Genomic DNA, 27787 nt, shown 5'->3' on the forward strand with positions numbered 1-27787 from the left:
TTACAGTATTTTAACTGCTTTATACAGTAGAGTAGAGTAGAGTTTCACTTCGTGTGAGGAATGGTCAGGACGTTTTGCTCGGCTGGGCTTCCGACAAGAGGGTCTCTAGTTTGAATCCATGATTGACCAATTTTTAGGAATTCGGAGAAAGTTATCTTTTCCTGGCCAAAGGACATCTTCGTTGACCTTACAAACTAGTCCATTTGAGCATTACGTTATTTGATGAATGAACCACAAAGTCTGAAAAATAAGTTTTACCTTGACTTTTCCAATGGATGTGAAATAAAAACTGTTTTGTGATTATTTTTTAGCCCAGTCTCTCACACTATGTAGTATCATGGTAAATAATCAACAGTTGTGTCAGTTTACATGCAAAATTTGTGCCATGGAATGGAACGTGGGACAAACTTCACCCCCCCCCAACTGACTAGATTTTCTATCGTAGCATACACATTTCAGCTTACCTCTAGCTCGTGCAACACTTCTGGTGTCAGTATGGCTCTTTTAGCTTTGCTCCTGAATATCGCAATTCCCTGAGCCATCAGTTTGTTGGCGCTGAACGGATGGTAGTTGGTGGCAAACAGGTCTGGGAAGGTCTTGACCACTGTATCTCTGTCTTTGACTGCTCTGCTATCGGTTGGTGCGTAAAGGGTTTCTGGCGATATAATAAAACTGGCTTCAAAGAGTATGATCTAAAAAAAACTAGAACAAATATCATTACAAGATAAAGAAAAACTTATTAATTATTGCTTTTCATCTGTAATTAGTACATATATTGAGTTTATACATCTATAATCACTTTTTCTCCAATCAAATTATGAAACAAGCAACAAAAAAAGGCGACGAATTCGACATTTATATTTATAACCATATCTCTCAATACTGTAGAAATTATTACCCTTCTTTATATCAAACAAAATAATTAATTTACTAATTTGTTAATTTTTAATTGATTCATTTTTTCTTATGAGTAATAAATATGCGTGCCATTTTTCAACTTGATTCGAAAATGAGTGAGGGAGCAAATAACGTGTTTAACATTGGTACCAGACAGACAGACAGACAGACAAGAGTAAGTTGTCCTTAATTTTATAACTAAGAGCAGTAGTAGACTAAGAGTTTTAAAAAAAGTAACTATTGCCACCTCAAACTTAAATAAAATAAAATCGGAAAGAATAGGGTTTGTTGCTGAACATAAAATGTATATATGTGTCAGACGCGAATAGTCCAATTTTCAGTAAAAGAAATTACAAAAAGTCATTTCTCTATAGAAGAAGTTACGAAGGCTATATAAAATACAACCACAGACCTATATATACTACAATAAATATAGGTTTTTGATTGCTAGTTACGATTTATTTAGGTAGGTGCTGTTTTACTATTACATACCAAGTATTAGAGTTTAGAAAAACCCAGGTTTGTTTCTTGAGCAACACTATTAGCTAACACCTCATATCATCTCTCCATTAGTATATTTAGATCTATAATCTAATTCTAGTCTAGATCTATATATAAAAATCGAATAGATCTAGTAATAGTATAGATTCTATCTTGAGACTAGATTGCCGAGTCTAGCCTATGCTATGCCTATAGTCAGTTTTTATAAGAAAAAAGTCTAGATATTAATAAAGACTAAAGTTTTTTAATTATTAGATTATTAGAATTAATTAGATATAGACATAAGACATAGATCTAATAATACTGTAATACGTTTACTATATACTTAATCTACTAAACTAGAGATCTGTCTATAGATCTATCTATAATATAGTCAATCTAGATCTATACAATATTCATTATAATACTTCTACTTATAATGACTTATTTAATAAGTTAGTACTTAGACTTAGATCGATTTTAGTTTATTAATAGATTTACTTTTCAATGCCTAGACCTAAAAATAAAATTGCGAATGATGTCTATAATGACAGATTATTATTTATTTTTTTTATAATAATAGGCCTATGAAAGCTAGGTCTAGACTCTACTTAAATCTAGTCTAAAATAATGACTGTCTAAGACTCTAGATGATTGAGAAGTTCACATAGAGGTGTTTTTAATAATACGGCATGTCGGCTGAAAGTATATAAAGTTCTTTTTATTTTGTAAAAATAAAAAAAGAGGCTCCTGTACTCAGTGATAGATTGCCTAACTTTCAACTAATAATAAATTAACAATTAACGTTGAATTACAAGAAAAGTAATCATTTTTCCCGACATTGAAAAAAAGGTGCCGGTACCCTGTACCGGTGCGTACCGTCACAAAAATATATGTATATCTCAATCTTCTTTCATTTAATTTTTTTGCGGGGTTATTGCTACTTAATACATAGATACCGGATCGATTTAAATAGGGCCTAAGTATACAAGCAGGATTTCGAGCATTGGATAAATTTATTTTTAAAGTACAAAGTTTAATGGAAGAGGCAATATATTAGTTGTTTGAAGATTGTAACTTCTTAAATTCAGGCTAAAAATATCGAAGCCTACATTTTTACTCTCATTTCTAAATAGTCAGAAGAGATGGACTGACTCATAGTGTAGCTTGTGTACATCTGCAAAAACACAAACTCAGTTAGACTTTCAAAACTATTAAAAGAAAAACTTAGTGATTATTTTTACTGTATAATTCTATTATTATTCCTTTTTAGAATTAGGATATAAAGGAAAATTTGCCATATGACTTTATCTAACAGAAAAAAATGAAACTTAGGCCCCTACGTCAATTTATACAGTTATTTTTAGTTACCTAGTAATATAAAATATATTGAACTAACACGTACATTCATCATAATGCAGCCATGCGATGTTTCGTTTATAAACATAGCATTATTTAGGACCAATATTTTACAAAGGCTGCTTGGAGAAATCAGGTATACACATTAGGAGAAAAACGACCCCTTTACTCAAGAAAAATTTAAGAAACTAGAACAGACACAAAATAAACAGTGACATTCATAACAAAATAATATTCAAATTGATTAGAGTAACACCTTTTTAAGTAATCATTTAAAGTTTAAAATCACTACAATTTTTTTCAATAATTACTTTCTGTATTAAATTGTGTATCGGAAAATGCCGGGTACATGAAATAAGCTAGTCCTAAAAAAACAACACAGATCTTGGGTAAAACACTCATAAAATAAATAAATAAATAAAGCGACTTCCGGCCCAATACTTTTAAATCAAAGAAACGAAACGGACTAGTCCAACAAACCCTATTGAGAATTGTAATGTTTAAAGACTGAAAACTGGAGTGTCGCGTTTTGTTTCTATGGCGAATTCCCAATGTGACGAACCGATAATGACATTGAGAATTATGATACTTTTACTTCTTCACTAAATCAGCATTCTTCGTTCACTTTACCTAAATATTAGCTGCTAATTAACATCATCATGTTATATTTTATAAATTTCGGACGTTGGATTATGTATTATCTACATATGGAGACTGCATTTTATATTAAAGGATTACTTAATTATAGATAACTTAAAATATAAAATGCGACCATAATTTTTGCGTAACTTGATAGAAATGGGTGACTGCTGTTGTTGTTGTTGTTGTTTAATAGCTTTTAAATAGCACAACTTTCCTGCTTATAGCCTGCTCAGAGCGCTATAGTCCAATCTCATTTGTGGACCAGTAGAGACAGGGGGTATCCGGAGAGGGTTTTCCGTGCTGCCTAAGTAAACACAACTGTGCTCGAGTCGGGTGTCGAACCTAGAGCCCACTTGATAAGTAGCTAAGTCAAGTTCAATCGTACTTTGCCTCTTGGCCACACATTCCAGTGTGGTGACGTGTACCTGTTTGTGGTGGGATCTGATGTTCTATGTGGTGCCTCAGGTGGTGGTAGATACTGTGATGATATATAGTGAAACATGGGGGCATGTTCTTGCTTATGTTGAGGTTAATTATGTCCATGTGTTTACCTATGGTGGTACATGCTGATATATGTGATTATTGGAAATATTTATAGTGTTTTTGCTTTTTGACAACTTTCACGACGTTATATAATATAATACTGATTCCTGTATAAAAATGAGCCTAAATAAAGTGCATTTCATTTATCAATTTAAAGTTTACTTACCGATGTCCGTTTCTGGATTATAATTCATGAAACCTACAGCGGACAGTAAGCAGAGTCCGATGGGAATGGTCAAGAACCAGGCTGGGTGACTGGCTAGGAAGTAGCCATAATGAAAGAAGCCTCTCAGGAGTGACCGGTGACAGTCCCATAGAGATTTCATTCTTGAATCTTTCGTAAATACATAGAGACAAGGTGCTCTATATTAGTACAAAAAAAAATTATACTATCTTGATTTGAATTTCACTGGCAAAATACAAGTTTTTGTCCAACCCGTCTGATGATCACATACTTATTGGAACTACAATTATGTTAAGCTGTACAAAATGTCCTTCCAAACATAGCATTCGACCTAATTTACAATTCTGTTTCAATGGAGTTTAAATACTTCATGCAGTTTGACGTCAGTTTATTATAGCTTAACGTAAAGAATACCAGTTTTATGTCATGAACAAAACAACTTATCACAACCTATACTATGCCTACTGGTACTGTGGTATATCTCCGGACTGTCGTCTCTATGAGCTCCTGCGGGGCCTAGGATGTAATCATTTTCAAATTCTGAAGTTACATCCGAAACGTGTAATACAAAAAAAAAATTTTTAAATACAAACAACATTTACTACAAGATAACTGCAATCATGAATGTTGCTGTCTGTACCTCTCTTTATCTGCACACTCTGAGATCTGAACTATAAAATATGTTGAGCCGATGATCCTCTAAGGAGTACAAGAGAAGCACGTGCTATCCCCAATATCTTTCATCAGATCCTTAAATCTATACTGCTGGACTTTTATTTTTTTGCATTCCCATCAAGTGCAACGCCCTAGATGAACAAGATTACTTTCACGGAAATAATTATTTCTAATAAGTTGTGGTGTCAATCTCCTCTCTTTCTCTCTCTCTCCCTGTCTCTGTCTCTCTCAAAGATAGTAAAATATCTTCTTTTCACCTGTATTTCTCATAACCAAATCGCATAACATGTGTAAATAAAATCTAACTGCCTGCCAAATATCAAAGGATTCTAATACTGTCTACGACATAATGTTTTCAGACACTACCCCACTGGGTCAGACGAACCTGTCAGGCGTCCATTAACTAGTCGTTCAGGAACTGTATGACCCTTGACCTGCCATTCACGTGAAACTTAGTAGTTCACTTCAGCTGTCCCTGTCCAAAATCTAGACAAGTTACGCAACTCTAATGTCCATTTTTGTGATCTCGTGATTTGTCATTGGAAACACTCATATATATATGATCTTTATTATCCGTAAGGAAATTTGTCTTACAATGTGTGCATTACACCAAACAAAAAACATTATAACTATAAGAAACCAAAGTGTAGGCTACATTTACACCAGACTCACTCATAATTTACATGTGACAAAGTTTATACCAGATTGTTCTTATTTAATGATTTCATTGCCAGGGGAACAAAAGAGTGTTTGTGTCTGTTTGTCTTTGCTATCGGTGTCTTGTATCTCTTTTGTGATGGTAAAATCACAAAATCCTGACACAAAGGGTGATTCTTTATTTCGAGGATTTTTTTCTCCCCCCTCCCCGCCCTCTCCCCCCCCCCCCCGGCTCGAAAAAATATTTTTGTATGTATGTATGTATGTGTGTGTGTATGTGTGTGTGTATGTGTACATAATCTTTATTACATTCTGACCCTTCATTCTTTCGAAAGACGTTTATTGTGCCCTAGAATAGGCTCTTCCTGGAGTTAGTGGAAACATTGTTGACTCCCCGCCACTGCCAGCAGGGGCCTGAAGGAACGCTAGGAGCCAAGCACTATTTCTGGTATTGAAAGCCAACAAATGCATATTCTGGGGTATCTACAGTGCATTTCAAAGACCTAAAGTGTTATTCTTACTGACTTAGACCCTCCAGAGCCGTTCAACGCATTTGCTGTCAAGCTGTTTCCACAAAAGTCTGTCACTGACTCACTGGTAATGTCTGAAGCCTCTTCCCACCTGCTCTAAGGACCTCCATAAATGTGTGGCGCCAAGTTGTACTAGGATGTCATCGCAACTCTTATTATGCGTAATTCATTTTGTCGAAGAACATGACCCGCGAACCCCATACGACGCTCTGTCACAATCTTACTAAGGCGTCGACTCCCAGTTCGGCATTTGATTTCTAAGATTTAGACCCGATCTCTATAACTGACTCCTAAAATCTGTCTTAGCCATCTTTGTTGAGCCACATTTAGTGTTTTTCAATTTCGGCAGATGACTATTCACTGCACTTTATCAATGGAGCCCAGCCACTGGTAGAAATGTGTAACCTCTCTTGAATACGCTCTTGGAATTAGGTGACTGTAGTTTGCTTTAGATTTTATATCGAAAAGGGAAGTTTTATCGTCAAAATCATCTGTTGGAGGTTTTTAACTAAAAAAAAAACTCTGGAGTTATTTCTCTTTTGTAATTCAAAACCCCATTTAGCTACGGTCATAGAATTTGGTAACTGTTGTTTGCCTTAGAATAATATTGAAGATAGAGGTTTTCCACCTCAAAACGCTCTGTAGGGGGATTTTAAACTCAAAACCATCTGGAGTAGAGGGGTTTTAACTCAAAACCCCCAATTGGATTGGCTACGCTCAAATAATTTTAGTGTGAAATTTTCTTTTTTTATATTGAGGTATTTTTTACCATCAAACCCATCTGAAGGGGGGTTTTAACGCAAAACCCCTTTGGCTACGCTCATAGCATTTTGAGTGCGTAATTTGCTTTTTTTGTTTTTACAATGAAGATGTATTTTTTAGCTTCAAACCCCGCTGGCGAAGGGTTTAAACTCAAAACTGATTCAAAACCTATTTATCTACGCTCATAACATTTTGAGTGCATAATTTGCTTTTTTTTCATATTGAAGAGGTATTTTTAGTTTCAAACCCCGCTGAAGGGGGGTTTAAACTCAAAACTGAGTCAAAACCCATTTAGCTACGCTCATAACATTTTGAGTGTATTGAAGAGGGTGTTTATCGTAAATTTTGGAGGGGGTTTTAAAATCAAAATCTTCCTTAACTGTACTCTTGGAATTTGGGGATTGTCGTTTGCATTTTTTTTTCTTCTAAACTCAAAATCCCGTAAAACCCCGTGGTAGGGGGTTTTAAACTCAAAACCCCCTTGGCTGTGCTGGTGCAAGTGATGGATTAGTATTAAAATCTCACCTAAAAGAAACAAAATCAAAGCAAAAAATCAGTCACTAAATTCCGATCCCCCCCCCCTCATTTTGGGAGGGGAGGTTGAATCCCATATCTTATATAATACAGACACTTCAAAAAAGAAGGTGATTACGTCCTACGCGTCATGCATCTAGTCATGCATATTAACCAATGACTTAAATTCCGCCAAGTCACTGGTTTTCCTGGCTAGCTCAGGCAACCCATTCCATGCTCTAATAGCACTAGGGAAGAAAGAGCATTTGTACAAATTTGTCCTAGCATATGGAACGAGCAGGAGGCGCAGTGGCTGAACGGTAAAGGCTTGACTTCTGATTCGGGGGTCCCGGGTTCGTATCCTGGTGAAGACTGGGATTTTTAATTTCGGGATCCTTGGGCGCCTCTGAGTCCACCCAGCTGTAATGGGTACCTGACATTAGTTGGGGAAAAGTAAAGGCGGTTGATCGTTGTGTTGGCCACATGACAACCTCGTTAACCGTAGGCTACAGAAACAGATGACCTTTACATCATCTCCCCTATAGACCACAAGGTCTGAAAGGGAACTATACTCTTTTTTTTTATATGGAACGAGGAATGTGCCTTTATCTTTGTGTCTTTCTGAGTATTTTATTAAATTTTGTTTTTGTATTTGAAGATTATGGTTCAGTGTTTTGCGTATTATTGCTACTTTACTTTTAAGTCTTCACTCCTGAAGGCTTTCTAAATTTAGTGATGGAACTAAAGATGTTACACTAGTCAAATGTGAATGTTTGTTATGAATCTCACTGCTCTATTTTGTGTCTGCTCCAGTTTCTTAATGTTTTCTTCACTTGAGGGGTCCCAAACTGAGGATGCATATTCTATTATTGACCTAACCAAGGTTAAATAACATTTTAAATAGCCATATATTACCCGCTAAGTTTGCCACTGATATAGTGCACTAGGAGCAATTAAAGCTAATGCGTGAATGTAATAAAGTTATGACCTGCGCATGCGTGATCCTTCGGTAATGTCTAATGTAAGAAGCGCGCGATATCATGAATGGATTTATATATTGGAAACACTGCTATTTATACTGACATGTCAGCTTATATCAATTATGAGACAAAGATGGTTTATTACAAAGTGGATCATAATTTATGGATAGCGAAAAAAGAAAGACAAAACTGTGTTTTTAAATGATTGACCTGTTTATACTATATAAACATAATTTGGTCACTTAATTAAACTAATTGGAGAGTTTATAAAACCCATGTCATAGTCTCCGATACTTGTTTGTTAACTTTTTAAAATAATCATATTTCAATGTTATATAGCGCGCTTTGACTGGCTCAATCGACAAATAATAATAATAATAATAATAATAATAAAGCTAACAGACCATTCAATCTTTCTCTAATTAGTGACTTTTTAACATTTTTTAATGTTATATAATATGCTATTTTTACTTGGAAAACAATTCGAACTACTTAGATCCTTCGACGCATTGGGCGGCAAGCTGTCTCCATAAAGATCTGTCACTGGAAATGTCTGAAGCCTATTCCCACCTGATGTCCACTGCTCTGAAGTCCTCCATGAAAGTGTAGCGCCAAGTTACAAAATATTTACATAACGCTGTTTCAACATGTTATTCTCAAACTTTATGATCTATTTCTATTTCTTGAGACGGGAGCTGTCTCTTCCACTCTCCGATTTCATTTCTTCTGACATGTTTCAAACTTTATATTAGAATTTTTTTCTCATTTGTTGTATACATTTCATCCATAGAAACGTCTTTATCTTGTTTTCTTCCTGCGCATTCTTCCTTTTATTATCTTTATAGGAACATTTTAAACCTTCAAGACCTGAATACAACGGACTATAAGATTGTGGACATTCGGTTTGATCAAAGGGACAGTTAAGTTAATTTTGGTTAGAGACACTACGCATTTGGAGTAAACTCACAACTTTTATTCACACCATAGCACATCTAATAAATGAAGAGAGACCTCTGAAGGCCTACTGACACTATGGAAAATATTAGCTCTACAAATAGATCAAATCTCTTGGATCTTCTGTAAAAACTGTTTGGTCACTCATTCATTACCAAATAAAGAAAAAGCATTATATTAAAAATATTTTTTTTTAAGTTTACCTAAAGGTAAGAATGCCACATTTACAGCCACATCTCTCAATATTGTAAGTTTTATTTCTATTCTCGATATTAACCAAAATCAATTAATTAACTGATTTTTTTTTTATTGATTCGTGTTTTGCTAGGAGTAAATTAATAATTGTACAAAGATTCAAATTGATTCAAGAGTGGGAGAAATAACGTGTTCCAAAGTTGTACAAGACAGAGTGAGTTGATAGAAGCTTGGTACAAATGTTGTACTAGACAGAGTGAGTTGATAGAAACTTGATACAAATGTTGTACTAGACAGAGTGAGTTGATAGAAGCTTGATACAAATGTTGTACTAGACAGAGTGAGTTGATAGAAACTTGGTACAAATATTGTACAAGACAGAGTGAGTTGATAGAAGCTTGGTACAAATGTTGTACTAGACAGAGTGAGTTGATAGAAACTTGGTACAAATGTTGTACTAGACAGAGTGAGTTGATAGAAACTTGGTACAAATGTTGTACTAGACAGAGTGAGTTGATAGAAGCTTGGTACAAATGTTGTACTAGACAGAGTGAGTTGATAGAAGCTTGGTACAAATGTTGTACAAGACAGAGTGAGTTGATAGAAGCTTGGTACAAATGTTGTACTAGACAGAGTGAGTTGATAGAAGCTTGGTACAAATGTTGTACAAGACAGAGTGAGTTGATAGAAGCTTGGTACAAATGTTGTACTAGACAGAGTGAGTTGATAGAATCTTGGTACAAATGTAGTACTAGACAGAGTGAGTTGATAGAAGCTTGGTACAAATGTTGTACTAGACAGAGTGAGTTGATAGAAGCTTGATACAAATGTTGTACTAGACAGAGTGAGTTGATAGAAACTTGGTACAAATATTGTACAAGACAGAGTGAGTTGATAGAAGCTTGGTACAAATGTTGTACTAGACAGAGTGAGTTGATAGAAGCTTGGTACAAATATTGTACAAGACAGACAGTTAGTTGATAGAAGCTTGGTACAAATATTGTACACGACAGACAGTGAGTTGATAGAAGCTTGGTACAAATATTGTACAAGACAGAGAGAGTTGATAGAAGCTTGGTACAAATGTTGTACTAGACAGAGAGAGTTGATAGAAGCTTGGTACAAATATTGTACAAGACAGACAGTGAGTTGATAGAAGCTTGGTACAAATGTTGTACTAGACAGAGAGAGTTGATAGAAGCTTGGTACAAATATTGTACAAGACAGACAGTGAGTTGATAGAAGCTTGGTACAAATGTGGCGATGCAAGCAAACACGATCTGACATTGGCGAAGAATTTTTGAATAGTGTGTGTGTGTGTGGGGGGGGGGATTGCGAATGGCGTGAATGTCCTTACACCATACAGTGAAAAAAATATTTAATAAAATAAACATTATAAGTATAGTAGAAAACTAGACCATGAAAGAAAACAATGAATTTATTTAATATCAATTAAGCCTACTTCCCATATTTTTTTTTTTTTTTTTGGTTTTGTTTGACATGTTTCGGATGTTTCTTCAGATTTGAAGAGAATTACATCCTAGCCCTAACGGCCGGCCGAGAATGACAGCGGGCAGAGCTCGAGCCTGAGACCATCGAACGGCAGTCCAGACAACATACCAGTGTGAACTATAAACGTTGTTTTGATATATAGGGATGAGATAAAGGCGATACATGGCAAACAAACACAAAAACTCGTTCACTTACTTTTGTCTTGTGCACACAGAAACAAATCGTCACAAAAGTTTTGTTGTTGTTTTTTTTAAAGTCAGCGGGAAATTTTCTCTTTATGATTGGAACTCTTTTCCCCCACCGCACGTGGATCTGGTTGTACTTGTTGGGCTGGACAGTGGGCTGTCCCTCTTGGAAAAGGGGGCGTGACCGACAGAAGGACGAGTGGGCGGGATCATCAGGGTGTCGACTGCAGGGAAGAATGTTGTGAGCACCAAGAAGTGGAAAAAAAGCGAAATAGATGTGTGTGTGTGTGATAAATGCTCTGTTACAAAACAGATCAAGATGATGATGAATGGTTTATTTGCTGGACTTCAAGTTCAAGCGGCAAGGTCGGACCGAAGTGCGTCAAGCAGAAGGAAGTGTCACCATGGTAACTGAAGTTATTAATGGAACATTTCAGAAACAGGAATGTAGACGTTTTAGGCCTAACTGATGGAAGGCCGGAGGCCTGTGAGATGTCCTGTGAGATGACATGCATGGGGCGCCCGCAGGATTTTTTGCAGGGGGTGCAAGTTGCGACCTATGGCTTTAGTCATTGCTTTAACTTTCTTATTACTTTCTAGTTACGCAGATTATTAAAAAAAAAAACTAGTGCGCCTCCCTCCCCTTGTCTTTTTTTTTTTGCCCTATGAAGGTTAATATTAAGAGTACTGTAAATGTTTCATGAAATAAAAGATAAAAAAAACTAAAGCACCGAACAAACTATTTACTGTACACGTTTTTGATTTATCCATGCGGCCCGTGCCTCCATACGGTAAAAAAACAACAAAAAAAATAAACTGCAAACTTTGACTCTGGCTATCGAAATGTGAATAACTTAACTTCTCGTCGCGATGGACAAGCTGGCGATGAACGCTTATCGTGCACAGTGCTGAGAGTCTTCTTCACAACCCTAATAGAAAATCCGGTTTCGGAGCCCCGAAGGCAGGGTGCAGTAGAAAGATCACTGCTCTCCGGTAAGCTCTTCATCAACTTGACCATAAATTGCGGTGGCTCTCAATCCCTTTGAATCAGGTCAGTATGGAAGAGAGGCGATTGTTGACGTGTAGGCAGCCCAGCACTCTCAAATTTACCACCCAGGCTTTCCTCCAGCAATGAAGAGGTCACAACGTACTGTGACGGAATTAGAATTTTTGTAGGACACAAAACTCCCTTTATGATCTTGTGTTTATTTTTAGAATCTCTGTCTGTCGAGACACTTTAGTGTGTCCTTGTTGGATCAACTGGTAGACTATCTCCTCTCATGGCCTTGTTGGATCAGCTGGTAGGCTATATCTGTCTGTCGAGACCCTTTAGTGTGTCCTTGTTGGATCAGCTGGTAGGCTATATCTGTCTGTCGAAACACTTTAGTGTGTCCTTGTTGGATCAACTGGTAGGCTATTTCCTCTTATGGCCTTGTTGGATCAGCTGGTAGGCTATATCTGTCTGTCGAGGCACTTTAGTGTGTCCTTGTTGGATCAACTGGTAGGCTATTTCCTCTTATGGCCTTGTTGGATCAGCTGGTAGGCTATATCTGTCTGTCGAGGCACTTTAGTGTGTCCTTGTTGGATCAACTGGTAGGCTATATCTGTCTGTCGAGACACTTTAGTGTGTCCTTGTTGGATCAACTGGTAGGCTATCTCGAGACACTTTAGTGTGTCCTTGTTGGATCAACTGGTAGGCTATATCTGTCTGTCGAGACACTTTAGTGTGTCCTTGTTGGATCAACTGGTAGGCTATCTCGAGACACTTTAGTGTGTCCTTGTTGGATCAACTGGTAGGCTATCTCGAGACACTTTAGTGTGTCCTTGTTGGATCAACTGGTAGGCTATATCTGTCTGTCGAGACACTTTAGTGTGTCCTTGTTGGATCAACTGGTAGGCTATATCTGTCTGTCGAGACACTTTAGTGTGTCCTTGTTGGATCAACTGGTAGGCTATCTCGAGACACTTTAGTGTGTCCTTGTTGGATCAACTGGTAGGCTATCTCGAGACACTTTAGTGTGTCCTTGTTGGATCAACTGGTAGGCTATATCTGTCTGTCGAGACACTTTAGTGTGTCCTTGTTGGATCAACTGGTAGGCTATATCTGTCTGTCGAGACACTTTAGTGTGTCCTTGTTGGATCAACTGGTAGGCTATCTCCTCTCATGGATGTTGTAGTAAAGAGTTTTCTTTCTGAAGCGCTTCAATTGCTTTTCCATGCCAACTTTCCTCGTGTTTTGTAAAAAGACATTTATTTCACTAATTACAAACATGACAAAAATAATACAGTATTGAATGTGATTTTTTTTTACTTTTATTTCTGAAATTATTGCGTTAAGCTGTATGTGCACTGGACTAGACACACTCTAGTAGGACTATACCCGACTCAATTAAACCTAATTAGACACATCAGTAGGCATATTGAAAGCATTACAGGCCTACAAAGAACATACTTAAAGACACCATGTCATCATATAAACAAGCAACATAATTAAACACATTGGAAAATAGGTATAGGCCTATATGCAATTTCATCAAACAAATATCATACAAGCACTGTGGTTAGAGATATACCACCATATGAGCAACATAATTACAGATATAACACAATTTATGCACCATGGACCTAATTAGAGATATACAATATACCACCATTATGAATGTGACATGGTTGAGCTTCAGACAATCGGAATACACTGAGGAGAGAGCATTAAAAAATATTAACTAATGGAAGAAATAGAACGCTCAGTCTAATTTTTTACTTTATACGCAACACATCGCTAAATTGGTTTTAGTTTTTACAATGCAGTGATGTCTATACCAAGATTCTTGCTTTTCTATGCATTTTTAATGGATTTCACAATCTGCAATAAAAAATAAAATGTTTTACAGTACTTTTGTTAGCGATATTTTCAAAAACCTTGACACTTTTTTAAATATTTAATTTACTGGATGTTTTCCTTCAGTGAATAAATATGAATATGCATGACCTCAAATTGAGGCACGGTGGCTGAACCGGGGTCCCGGGTTCGAATCCCGGTGAAGTCTGGGATTTTTTATTTCGGGATCCATGGGCGCCTCTAGTCTACCCAGCTCTAATGGGTACCTGACATTTGTTTGGGGAAATGTAAAGGCGGTTGGTCGTTGTGCTGGCCACATGACACCATCGTTAACAGGTCACAGAAACAGATGACCTTTACATCATCTGCCCTATAGATCTGAAAGGGGAACTTAACTTTGACCTCAAATTACTCTAAATCTGATGTTAACAATGAGTTTCGTTTTTAGAAAAAGCTTCAGAATAAATCAATTACTATGTCATATATTCATTGGTACATCTCATGTCAGTAGTTTGACCTTCCCTTTAGTTTCTTCATTTCACTAAGTTGTCAATGAAAACAACTTTCTAAAGAACACCTGCTAAATAAAACTAAGTTCAGAGTGAAAGAATCTTGTAAGTAAAAAATATAACACTCTACTTCTGAGCTATTTCTAATCCTCTATTCCTGAAAGATTGTCTTAACCTAGTGCTTATTTGGTGCTTATTTTCCAAACTTTATACATTTTTGTTTAGCTACACAGTATTGAGGAGCTTTTTGTTCCTTTAGATTTGTAACAAGACAGGCTTGTTTGTTTTCCTATACTGAAGACTTAACCAACTCTTAAAGCTCTGAATCTCAGAGGCTTGCATTCAACATATTTGAAAGCTTTGAATCTCAGAAGCTTGCATTGGTCTTAAGAAATCTCAGCATTTAACATTCAACATCTTTGACGCTCTAAGGCTTGGATGTCTGTCATGTAAAATCTGAGCATACAACATGCAACTTTCAAACAACCTACAAAAAGTGGATGTGCACATTCATTCAGGGAGGATCCAAACTGACAAGATCATTTAATATTTACAAACATCTCCACAGATTATTGCTAACACTGTATCTATACTCTAATTGCTAACACTGTATCTATACTCTAATTGCTAACACTGTATCTATACTCTAATTGCTAACACTGTATCTATACTCTAATTGCTAACACTGTATCTATACTCTAATTGCTAACACTGTATCTATACTCTAATTGCTAACACTGTATCTATACTCTAATTGCTAACACTGTATCTATACTCTAAGGATCAGCTGGTAGAAGAAGTGCAAGTGTACTCTACAATAAATGCTCAGTTCATGACACAGTTAACATCGAGACTAAAGCCCATTGACAATGTACAATTATTGCAGTTCTAAATCTCTTGAAGTTGTTTACCAGTATATTGAAACATTTCATAAATGGCTTCAAGCTTAAAATATAAGCTGGTTTCCAAATAAACAAATACATACTTATTCTTTCTCACTTCATCTTTATCTAGTGCTCTCTCTCTCTCTCTCTTTTTCAGTGTTTTGTTTTTAAGAGTCATTAATATTGAAAACTCTTCAACAAGTTACTAAACATCACAGCATCAAGTCATGTGACTACAAAACATCTAAAACATGAAAAAATAACCCAAGCCATACATTGACTATGTATTTGTAGAACTAATTAAGCACAGACTGGGGAAGTAAATGAATGTCCACATTTATTTTTTATTCCTACACCACCACCACTCAAAATTAAAAATAAGAATTTTAAACCTAACAATTAATTATTATTTTAGTTCAGAATATGTTACTGAGTAATATTTAGATCAAAAAAAGGTGGGTAATCGATCTTGATTTTTTAAAAATAGTATATCTAGAATGTTGTCAGCTTAAAAACCTGATTTTCAAATCCATATTCTAAGTAATAGGCTCCATCAAAACATGCTAAACTGAAGGAATATTAGTCATTAGAATTTAATAACAATGTGACACCTTGAAAGCAAAAAGACAGATTTACCCAACTCATTGTATAGCATCTGGTTAGTTATTTATAAAATAGGTCAAAATGACTAGACATCAACAATAATTCCCATCTGAAGTACATTGTCATCAAATAGTCTAAAGTATAACCCAGCCAGGTAGCTGTCATCAAATAGTCTACAGTAGAACCCAGCCAAGTAGCTACTAGATGTATGTCAAACAGTGATGACAATCTTGAATCAATTTTTGATAAAACAGTTGTCTACTTTTAGGCGCTTCCAAGCTGTCTTATGCAGATAATTCAAAGAGAGGTAACTCTCAAATAATGAAATCGTATAATTAACGTAACACAGGCAAAAGGCCAACACTAGAAGTTAGTCGACGCTGATAGCGAATTTCAAACAAAAAGTTTAATACTAACGAAGGGAACCATAACATTTCATCAACCAAAATCTACAACCTACATTCATACAGCCGTCAAAAGTAGTCTGTTTACATTTTGCTATTCTTTATCAAAACCAAGCCTTGTTTTTACTAATTGCATCATTGTCTCTAAGTCAAAACTTCCCCTTTCTATGAAACAAATCCTAATTGTGCCATAACACTTTACATTTAGTCATTTATAGTTCAGTGTTAGATAAGAAATAATCACAAACCTTCTTAGGTCTGCATACACAAAATAAATAGCACGCTATACTAAATTTTACAAAAACATTACAAAAGGTTATTTAAATAAGGTGTTGCTATCAGGTTCTGAACCTTTCTAGCTGGTTAAGTGTTGTCAAAACATCAAATCAGTTTTGAGCTTTCATGACATGGATAATGAAATAAAATACTAAAATTTCAAAAGATAATATCAGAGCAAAAATAATATGTGACATACAATGTGTCTGAGGCTTTCAAACTGTGTCCAGACACAATGATTTCTCTTCATGACAAACTCATAACATTTCTATAATGTTGAAAAAAATGTGTTGCTTATAACAAAGTAAACTTTGTGTGGCCCAAAAAAATTGGAAATATTAAGTGTAGGTCACAACATTGTTTATGCTAATAGGTATTGTACCTTATGATATAATACTGTATTATGTATTTGGGTATTGTACAGCAAATTATAAGGGTAGCCTACAATCCCTTGTGTTTTGGTTCAATATGAACAATGAACCAGTGACCAGTATTTGCAGTTACTCTAATAAACCAAAGTGTTTTTGTTTTATTTCTATTCAATCTAACGGTTTTTTGTTACTTTTACATATATAAAGGATTGTTTCAAATGCAAATGTATTCAAGCCCATCTAAAATAAGTAAAAACAGTTTAAATCAGTTTTATGTGGCTCTGTAATCCACATGAAAAAACATAAAGGCTTTAATATGTAACAATATCAAATAAATTACATTGTTACATTACAGTCACATGTTTTATTCATATAAATATATTTATAAATTCTCAGATCTTTCAAGAATAAAACATAAACAATAAACAAAGATTTTGATTCATTTGAAGCATACAAATAAAAGTGCTAAAAAAACAAAACAATAGTTGTGGTAGCATATACATGTCTTGTATGTAGTTGACAATAATCACATTTCTTGTTCTTGAAAGTAATCAAGTATTTATGTAAAAAAAAATCCAGTATCAAATTGTGGAGTTAAGTTTTTACAGATAATTCTTTATTGATCTCTTACTTGTCAAACTGTACAGCACATTTCATAAGCCAGATTTCTTTGAAAAAAAAGAATATTTACAAAATAAAATAAAGTTTATACAGTGCTTCCTTGGTATTTGAATGACTCTGAACTCAAAATTTGGTGTTAGACCAATATATATATATAGAGAGAGAGAGAGTCCAAAATGTCTGAACAGATTTTTAGAATGCAAACACATTGGACAAGTGTGCCAACACCTGTTGAGTGTGCACACTGATATCACAGCATCAATGATTCAGCCTGTTATTGAAGAAAGACTCGAATCTTGTGCATTGGGCTTAACTTTGATTTTTGTCTTGTTAATATATCAGTTTTAATCTTAAATCATCTGTCGACAAAAAGTCATAGGTGAACAGAAGAATAACTATTGAATAAAAAAAAGGAAATAATGGCTAAATATGAATACAGTATTTGTGTTTCAAACCAGTATGAAATGTAAATACATATCTACACTGTATCTGGTCCATAAAAACCAATTAAATCATTTTTATATTATTTCCTATGTTTCAATATTTGAACAAATAAGTTCTCTACCTAAATTCGGGAAAAAATTATAGTTGAAAACCTAGGTATGTATTTATACATAGATTATCTTCCAAATTCAAGGGCATTGAAAAGATTACTGATACAAGAACATGAATATAACTTTAATATATTAATCTTGTGATTTACTATGAAATGAAGATACCTCAGAGTGATTATCAGGCAGGAAATCTTGTAAATTAATTTCTTTATTACTCAGTTTACTTGAAGCTGTTGAATTTTTTTTTTTCTTATTAGAAACTACTGATGATGCAGCGCTTCCTTTAATTGATGCTTGATTGTGATCATTAAGAGCATCCTGTGGATTGACTGAATTACTGGTAGGTGACTGTGACATTCTGTCTTCAAGGTCTACATAAGTGCTGGGCCCAAAGTAGGCCAGGACCACAGGGATGAGGAACACAGCATGGAGGACTCCAAAACCAATGACTAGCACCATGATTTTAAAGAAAGACTGGAAAATGTAGGACTCGGTGAAGTAGAGCATGACAACTCCAAGTATGGATGAGACACCTCCATTGAAGATTGGGCCTGATGCATGAACTATGGCATCCCTGGCACGATCTTCTCGAGATTTCTCTTCTGATACAATATAAGCTGTGCAGACGTGAGCACTGAAGACACACATAATAAAAGTAAAACATTAAAAGACAACAAAAATGTAATAGGCACTAAAAATATTATTTTCTTTGTTTTTTGATCACTTAATCTATTGTCAAACAAAATGTAGTTATTCTTGTTTTTCAATTCAAAGTTGTTGTTTTTTTCTTTTTTATATATTATACTGAAAATGCTTTTAGAAATTTCATGTAAGTGAACAACTCTCTGCCTTGCAGATTTCACATAATCCATACTGATTATTACAGTAGGACTTTGGAACTTAACTTAATATCTTCATTGTTTGTTCATTTTATTTCTATTTTACAATTCATCAATTGAGAAAAAGTGCATAGATTTTTTTTTCTTCAGTAATTGGCTGCTTAGCACTCTTTCTGCCCATGGTTAACATATGAGATACTCACTTCTGAGCTAATATCCACTATTACCAGCAAAGTTAGAGACCAGGGTTTCAGTTGTGTCAACTATTAACTTTTTTTTATACCAGCAGAAAAATTAATTTGATAAACAAGACTAAAACTTTTTTTTTTTAAGTTTTTATTAAACCTGTGTGCTAGAGGTCTGAACATCAAAACATTATTTTTTACAACAGTGAAGTTGTTTTTTTTTTTACGTTTATAGCTTGCATAGAAAACAACAACAGTTATCACCTCAACTTCTGCTTAGTTGTATTTCTTTGAGTTACACTCTAACAAATCTACAATTAATGTTATTTGTCAATTGATTACAATAAGAATTTGCTTTTCATTTTATATTTGTACCTGCATTTTATTGTTTATGCTTTATTTATATTTTCACTAACCAAAAGTCCACTGAGAAGCCAACACTCATGATGAGGTGGATCATGGTGACAGAGCTGAGGGTCAGACCCCAGTGGGCCATGAAGCCAAATATTCCAGTGACTATCATGACCACCTGGACCATAACAATGACCACAATCATTGGTTGCGGAATGAAGACGCAGGTCACCACGAACATCACTGTAGGGGAGACAACATATCTAAATGTATTTTTACTGTGATAAGATAAAAGTGGATCAATTTTCTAACTACCTAACAATACTTTTTTTAGAAATAGAATAACAATTAATAAAAGTAAGTATTTTGTTTGTAAGATTTTGTTTTAAATCAATGGGACATTCCTTATTATGCAAGCTTTTGAAATAGGTAGATGGCCAATTGTAGCTAATATAAATATATATAAATCCACTAAACCTGCTAGAGTCACCCCAACAGTTTGTAATGTGCTGGACATGATGGACAGATACTGCTCAAAGTAGACAAAGGCTGGGTGATAGGCAAATACATTTGCTGAGGAAGAATCAGCCAGATCTCTCATTCTAGTCATCAAACTGGCCTGATCATTGGAGTCAGTGATCTTTTTTGGGTAAATAAAAAATGATTACACTATCAAAAATGTAAATAATTTGTCTACTTAAATATTGTTATCTATTGTATTATCTATTGTATAACAGATGTTTCTTCTAGAATTAAAATTGTGAGGCAGAGGGTCTGATAATAAAACATGCCGAACTCCATATTCTATGTTTACATCATCAATTATTACCTTCAATGAATAAGCATGACAGCGTGAGGCTATAATAGACTTATTGTCCTCCCCAAAAACAATGTCATTTCTGAAACCAGGTCGATAGAAAAGAAATCGGTTCAGGCCATCAAAGAAAACATCATCATCAGTATTGTTGTAAAATGGAGTCTGTTTCAATGCTTGCAACCAACAGTTGTCAATGTATTTATCAATGAACTTGTCCTTCTTGGTTTCAGTAAGCAGGTTCACAATATTCTGATTTGTGACAAAATAGAAAAAAAGAATAGCAAACACTAGGTATCTTCAGGTTGCTAGACAAATTTAAACTTTTGAAAAATCCAATAAAAAAAGAACTCCGATGTCAAATAATAAGCCTTCCACTTTGAAGAGACAATAAATCTAATGATAAATTTTTTAAACTTACATATGTACATATTTACTGTGGCATTTGACGTCTCAAGAGATAATCTTTTCCCTTTGCAACTTTTTTCTGAAAAGAGGCCAATCCTTGATACACAGCTGCGGTCGCAGGTTGGGCATATGTAATCACCAGGCGCTGTTGCATTTTCACTCTTCTTTCTGCTTCTGTTGTGTATGGCATCTGCAATCCGAGAACCTTCCTTTATGCTCTCTCTCCATGTGGATCTATCCAGTGCCACTTTTTCCCAGCTGCTAGTGTCAAATTTTGTAGAGCTTCATGTCACGTTTGCATACATCCGTATACCATAAAAGTGGGCGACCAGCGACTCTTCTGCCTTCTATTAGATTGCCATACAGAATGTCTTGTGGAAGTTGACCTACTGGCATTCTACGAATGTGGCCAAGCCAGCCAAGGCGTCTGTTGCTGATAACAGAGCGGATGTCCAGGCACCCTGCTCTTCGTAGCACTTCCTCATTGGTTATTTATCTTGCCACCTTATTTTAAAGATCTACCTTATGCATCGGAGGTGGAAGACATTCAGCTTTTTTTCCTGCCATGAGTAGGTTGACCATGTTTCACATCTGTACAGCAAAGAGCTCATCTCACAGGTCCGGTAGACTAAGGCTTTAGTATTGTTAGTCAGCAATATGTTGTCCCACACTCTTTTCTGCAACCGTGACATGATGCCCATTGCTTTGGCTATCCTATTGTTGATGTCTTTATCCAGTAGAGCATTGTTGGAGATGATGAAGCCAAGATAGCAAAAGTGATCAACAATTTCTTGTGGTTGGCAATTAATATTTACTTGAGGTGCAGTATTTGTGTTCTGAACTAGTATCTTAGTCTTGCTTTGACTAATATTTAAGCTGTACATATACATTCTTCAAATCAATGTGAATGAGAAACTTTGAAGAAATTAGATCTGCTCAAAAAGCAACAGACAGGGCAGGTCCTAATTTACTAGATTTTAATAAGTTCCCATTTTTATTTGCCAGCCTGTTTAACATAATGCTTCAGTATAGTAAATTTGAGCATAAACTTAGATTTATTTATCTTTTAAAAGTCTCTATTGCTCTGCTGTGGGCTGTATTTAAATCATTATCTCAGATAAATTGCAATGGATATTGTTGCTGATAGACTTAAAGTTAGAATATTGGGCTCTATAAAATATTATAATTATAATATCATGAAGGATCTTTGACAACTTTGCTGTGGACGGTCCCTTGCCCAGATGAGAAAGGAGGAGGGTTTAGTGTGGAGATAGCTAGCCCACCCTGTGAAACCTCAATTGCTACAGAAACAGTAAACATCAAAAATAGAGCTAATTTATTTACCAATCTCTGTAAGGATGAATGTCTAAGTAAGTATGTAAAATAAAGTAATTAAGCCTTTTTTCTAATTACCACTACTAGGAATGTAGGCATGGGCCTACTTTTAATACAGTAACAAATATTTATTTAGAGATTTAAGTTATGTATATATGTCCCTGCAGTGTACTTGCCTCTAGAGTTCTAGGATCCTTGTAATCTTTCTCTCCAATAGTGACAAAAGCAATGGGAAGTTTTGAACCAAATTCTTCTGTATCCCATACCTACAATATTACCAGACACATCATTTATATATTATATTATAGATATTATATATTATCTTATTTTACAGATATTTCTTCAAATAAAAGAAGATAATTATGTTTTACGCTTATCCATAAGTTAATCTAGTTGTGAATGTCAATTAGAGACTCAACACTGCTAGGTCAAAAAAGTCTACATTTGCTTCATCTTACACCTTGAATTATTTTTAAACAAGATAATATTTTATTCTATATTTCCTTTTATTTTAAATTGTTAAAATGTTTACAATAAAAATGAGAACAAATGTACTAAAAGAATCAAGTCTCATCAAAAAGTATAAGTAGTTGTCAAAAAACAGGCAAGATAATGCTTCTCATTCCTTTTCAACTGACTGACATTGTCACTAACTGTATATGCTTACAATACTGCTATTAAATTACTTAAGTAAGACTGAAAAACCAGAATGACTAATGCTTGGCATTCTAAATCCTACCTGGAACTTATGAAAATAGGAAGATTCCAAAACAAGGTGCTTGAGTTCCAGGCCCTGCTCTAGCTTAGTGCAGCCCCAAATTGACACACCCAAGTATATAGCAAAGAAAATCAGGATAATAATTCGAATTGGCTTGAACAAGACAAAACTATTGACAAAAATAAATAACAGAAATGTTTATTAAACATTATTGTTTGTACACTACTAAGTACAGTCTGACATAAAATCAAAGGGGCTTGAGTTCAAAACCTGATTCTGATTTGCACTGCATTATGTTTGCTGAGCACATAAAGGCAGCACAGATACCCTCTAACTCCCACATGTCCTGAAAAGAGATTGAACCATAGCATACTGGGCATGCTATCAGCAGGAAAGATTTACTATACAAAAGCAATTTAAAAAGTCAATATTTTCACTTGCAAAACATAAAAAGAATGCCAGGACACTTTGAGTAGTAAACTGAATAGTCTATGGAATTTAATTAAATAGTTTAAGGTAAGGCATCTAGAATATTTAGAAAAAAAAATTTGAAATACATGAACTAAGGCAAAGTTTATGACAAAGCTTGGAAAAATCATTCAAGTGAAAATATGCCACATCAAAAAAATGTTGGAATTCCATACAAAGAAATAAGCATAAATAGAAACTAATGATACAGTTTTTTAAACATTATCATTAGTGTTATTTTTATAACAAATCTGATAGACTTCAAATAAGATCTATCAGAAAAAAAAATTATAGCTCTATTCCAATCAGTCTTCTGTGGGCTTTAGCAGAGCATTGGTAGGAGTAAAAAAATATCAACAGAAGAAACATGTACAGATTCAAAGAAATGCTTCAACTCCTGAACTCAACTCCCATAACCTTGTTGTGATGTTTTTAAAGAGTTAAGATTTTGATTTGAAAGCTTGACATACTTGAAAACAGAAGAATTAAATAGAAAATCTTACTTGGTAAGTAAAAACTTTGGCGCTTTTTCACATACACTTTGGTCATCATTAGGTCCCTCAGGTATGGACCCTCCACACATGTAGGCATAGACACATCCATTACCTTCATTTTTCAGCGTAGCCCTTGACTCCACTTTCTTACAGGTTACAGTGTGCAGGCCAGAATAGACCCGTCGCCCATGATATGTCAGACATGCAGCAAAAAAGGTGGCATTACAAATGTAACAAAGAAGCACACCAGCACCTGCAGAAGTGAATAAAAAGTGTAACTCATCAAATAAATGTTTGTAACAATTTTTCAAATGCTGATTTAAGAAAGATAAAAAACTTGTCTCTGCTTAGATTCAATGGTCAATTCAAAGCTACTACGACTTTGGTGTGTTTGACTTATAATTACTCAATGTAAACATTTTTAGAATATGTATATTAATTCTTTCAGAATTTACTATTCTTTCAAGATTTAAAAAAAAAAGATCTACTTTGTTTTTTGTTTAAAGTTTTTCTTTCATTGAATTAGACTTCTCAAAATAAACAAGTAGTTTATGTATACACTTTCAAGTTGATTTTAAAATTCATAAATGAAATTAAATGTAATAATTTTGAAATGAATAATGGACATGAAAATAATTAGTTTTAGAATTATTGATCAATAAATAAAGCTTTTAATTATATATATATATATGCATATATATATATATATATATATATATATATATATAATTCATATATATATAATCTACTGTTATATAGAAATTTTTTCTCTCATACTCAAGAATTATTTATTAATGATAAATTAAGTAATTATTAATTCTTTTCATATAGACTTTGCATTAAAATCAAAATCTATAAAATGCCTTTAAAAAGCTACCTGTGTAGATACAAAAGTTCTGCACACTCTTGAAGACACTCATGGAGCCAACGGCAAATGCCAGACAGTCAGTCACTGAAATGATAATTTGTCTTTGATTTTTTTCATTTTACGAAACAGATACAGTAAACATTGGTATTGATTTAATTCAAAAATTATCATTGAAAACATTTCTTGTATCATTTTCATAATGTCTTTTTGTGTTCATAATGATGAGTACTAAGTTTTAAGTAAAGGCTTAATTGGGGTTAAGAATTTGGCCATCATTTTAACTTTGAGAAGTCATAGAACATCAATCCTGCAAGTCAACTACATGCTACCTACATGATGTTATGGTAATTCCAACACCAGCCTTTTTGAAAACAAGTCCAATTCTCTCTGGGATTGTTAAGCCTTTGACTGCTGTAGTTTCACTCCATGTCCCCATTAACAGAAACATATCATCCACACCTATGCCTGGGAGATGTATGGAGATATTTGTTTGTTTTTTTAATTCTTGAACTTATAATTTAATAAATGAAATAAAATATTGAACAGAATTAGACTTAAAAGAAACTGGAACAGACACAAAATAGAGCTATTAGATCTCTAGCCAAGGAATATTCACATTTGATTAACACCATTTGAGGACTAAAAAGTAACGTAGCAATAATACATTAAAACAATGAACCATAATTTACCATAATGTAAAAACAAAACCCAATAAAATACTCAGAACACACAAAGATACAGGCACATTTCTTATTTTATATGCTAGGAGAGATTCACACAAGTGTTACTTCTACTCTAGTGCCATTAGAGCATGGAATAGGTTGCCTGAGTCAGCCAGCAAAACCAACTTAGCAGAGTTTAATTCTCTGATTAACATGCATGACTAGATTGACACATGGATATGCATAGGATGAGATTTTCTTTTCTTTAGGAGTAACATCTGTAATTTATAAACAGAACAACATTAAAAGAGTTGCACATAAAAATAGAAAGATTTTTAAATAGTTACTAAAAATAAAACAAAAAGCAGACTCACCAAGTGTTAAAAATGGCATCACTCCAACTATATTGACAAAACTAACACCAGCGTATGTTATCAAACCAAAAGCTCCCATAATTCCAACACCAGCAGCAAAAACTCCTGCACTAGCGAGAAAAGCTCTGGTAGAAATACAGTCACCACCTAAACAAAATAAAGTAACCACCTAAACAAAGAATGACAAAACTAAGACCAACAGTTATTACGGCCTGCTACAACACCCTTACCACCCAACCATTAACCAAAGTAAAATGTAAGACATACATAAACTGCCAAGTTGACTGCTATATCTTAAAGGGTCATTTACTTGCCCAAGGGTGAATAACTGATGTTTTTAATTTCAATACAAATCAAAGATTCAATCCTCACAATACCCACACATCAGCTGGAACCGCTAAATAGAAAGCAGATGTTTTAACCCCAAACATTCTGCAAGCTATTATTGGATGATAGTGATTGAGGCTTAATGTGAGAGAAAGTTCAAAATGGAAAACACATAGCGATGTAACCATTATATTTGAAAATAAACTGTGTGCATCTTTCTTATTTTGCTTATGCTAAGTTCTAGGTTAAATTTGTGCAAAGTTCTATAACCAAAAGAAAAAAGAAGTTTTGTTTTAACACAGAGAACATTACATTTAAGCTTTTATTCATAACATTTTATAAAGGTGCACTTAGTCTTAATGTGAATGAAATCAGAAATGTTTTTATCATGGAAATAAGCCATTTATTTGTGAGACACAATATTCATTGCTGACATTTACAAACAATAATATATTTGAATGTATTATAGGGTTTATAATTATAATTCTTCAGTGCTGCTATTAGCTTTTAATTAACAAAATAACATGAGATAAGGGTGTTTCTTGATGCTGCTGTCATTTGCATTTATTACATTTCACTAAGAAATTTAGTGCACAATGCATTTTATGCAAAATATCTCACACCAACTGCCACTATAGGCAAAGAGGCTAACAAGTTTCATTTTCATATGACTGTTTCCTAACAACCTATCAAGGAAGATTAGCATTTATGCATAACACATTTAATTCTGTGGCCATTTGAATATGAAATATCACTGACCTGCACTGACTAAACAGGCATAAGTTATCATCAAGGTGAAGGTCAAGGAAAAGTATAAAATGTCTCCTTTAGTTCCTTTGTCTAACTCTATATTGAGAGATTGAGATGTGGAGAAGGCAGCCTACAAAGGAAAGCAAAAAGCAAATTGAGATCAATGAATTAGGTAATGAAGGAATTAAAAATAAATCTCAATTTCCAAATGTATATGAGCTAGAGATGTACAAAAAGTATCATTTAAATAAAAGCTATTTAGTTTTACCTCTAGACTGGAATAATTAGCCTCTTTCATGAACTCTAAAAATTTGGCCTCCCAGGCTGATGACATGGCTTTCATCTCTGGCGTGTCCTGCCTCAGGGGAAATGTAAGCTTTACACTGCCAGCAGATTTCAGGAAAACATTGTGGGTTAGGTTGACATTGCTGATGTACAAACTTAAGTCCAAGCCCTGATTGCCAAACCTCCACAATGGATACGTCACATTGCCATCCCTCAATGACAATCTGTTGTTTTAGATATAATTATTTAAGTTATTATTAAGAAAAAAAAGACTAAGGGATTAGGACTTTAATTATGTATATTCAGATTTTAAAAGTTGTTAAAACATTTTAAACTTTTTTTAAAATCCTTTCTGTAGAATGTAGATGGTAGAGGGTCAAAGATCAAAGACTCAAATTTTTTTTTAATGTCCAATTTATATTTAGAGGGAGAGGCTAAACAAATTATGTCTTAGACTAATTTAATTATGGGGGAAATAACAATTAATATTACTCCTACATAGCTCATTCTAGTATGTTATGAGCTCTGGACTGTCCCTTAATGATTATGGGTTCAAAACATACCCACCACCATGCCCTGTCATCGTGTGAGAGATTTGGGCAAGAATGTTATGCAAAATGAACATGACAAACATTTTAAACAAACAACAAATATAAGAAAGAAAAACAGAATTGTTAAATAATGAGATATAAAGAAAAAAGAAGATTCTCCATCTCAGAGTAAAAACATGATTGCATGAGATATTTGTAAAAATGTTTGTAAAATGTTTTGGATGTTCCT

The 27787-nt window shown here is 34.4% G+C and overlaps 2 protein-coding genes across 7 annotated transcripts in view; both read right to left on the reverse strand.

Moving 5' to 3' along the window:
- LOC106064991 (patched domain-containing protein 3-like) overlaps positions 1 to 11210 on the reverse strand; it is a 37886-nt gene extending 26676 nt beyond the window's left edge. The window contains exons 1-3 of one of the 2 annotated variants that reach the window (XM_056030602.1): positions 11079 to 11210; positions 4088 to 4255; positions 465 to 655 (exon numbers count right to left, since the gene is read on the reverse strand). In XM_056030602.1, the coding sequence (XP_055886577.1) occupies positions 465 to 655; positions 4088 to 4247 (351 nt within the window). In that variant the 5' untranslated portion in view covers positions 4248 to 4255; positions 11079 to 11210. Of the gene's footprint in view, positions 1 to 464; positions 656 to 4087; positions 4256 to 5037; positions 5114 to 11078 lie in introns of those variants that run through there. The other variant, XM_056030601.1, reaches the window with a different exon arrangement.
- A 2153-nt stretch (positions 11211 to 13363) lies between these two features.
- The window catches only part of LOC106064967 (patched domain-containing protein 3-like), a 33125-nt gene continuing 18701 nt past the window's right edge, over positions 13364 to 27787 (reverse strand). For 3 of the 5 annotated variants that reach the window (XM_056028909.1, XM_056028913.1, XM_056028914.1), the window contains 12 exons: positions 26991 to 27231; positions 26732 to 26852; positions 25646 to 25792; positions 24943 to 25074; positions 24619 to 24693; positions 23751 to 23994; positions 22801 to 22948; positions 22238 to 22327; positions 20334 to 20570; positions 19982 to 20144; positions 19570 to 19747; positions 13364 to 18763 (listed from right to left, as the gene is read on the reverse strand). In XM_056028909.1, the coding sequence (XP_055884884.1) occupies positions 18262 to 18763; positions 19570 to 19747; positions 19982 to 20144; positions 20334 to 20570; positions 22238 to 22327; positions 22801 to 22948; positions 23751 to 23994; positions 24619 to 24693; positions 24943 to 25074; positions 25646 to 25792; positions 26732 to 26852; positions 26991 to 27231 (2278 nt within the window). In that variant the 3' untranslated portion in view covers positions 13364 to 18261. The remainder of the gene's footprint in view (positions 18764 to 19569; positions 19748 to 19981; positions 20145 to 20333; positions 20571 to 22237; positions 22328 to 22800; positions 22949 to 23750; positions 23995 to 24618; positions 24694 to 24942; positions 25075 to 25645; positions 25793 to 26731; positions 26853 to 26990; positions 27232 to 27787) is intronic. The other 2 variants (XM_056028911.1, XM_056028912.1) reach the window with 2 other exon arrangements.

This window comes from Biomphalaria glabrata, chromosome 5 (genome assembly GCF_947242115.1).
Source record: "Biomphalaria glabrata chromosome 5, xgBioGlab47.1, whole genome shotgun sequence".
Classification (NCBI taxonomy): Eukaryota; Metazoa; Mollusca; class Gastropoda; family Planorbidae; genus Biomphalaria; species Biomphalaria glabrata.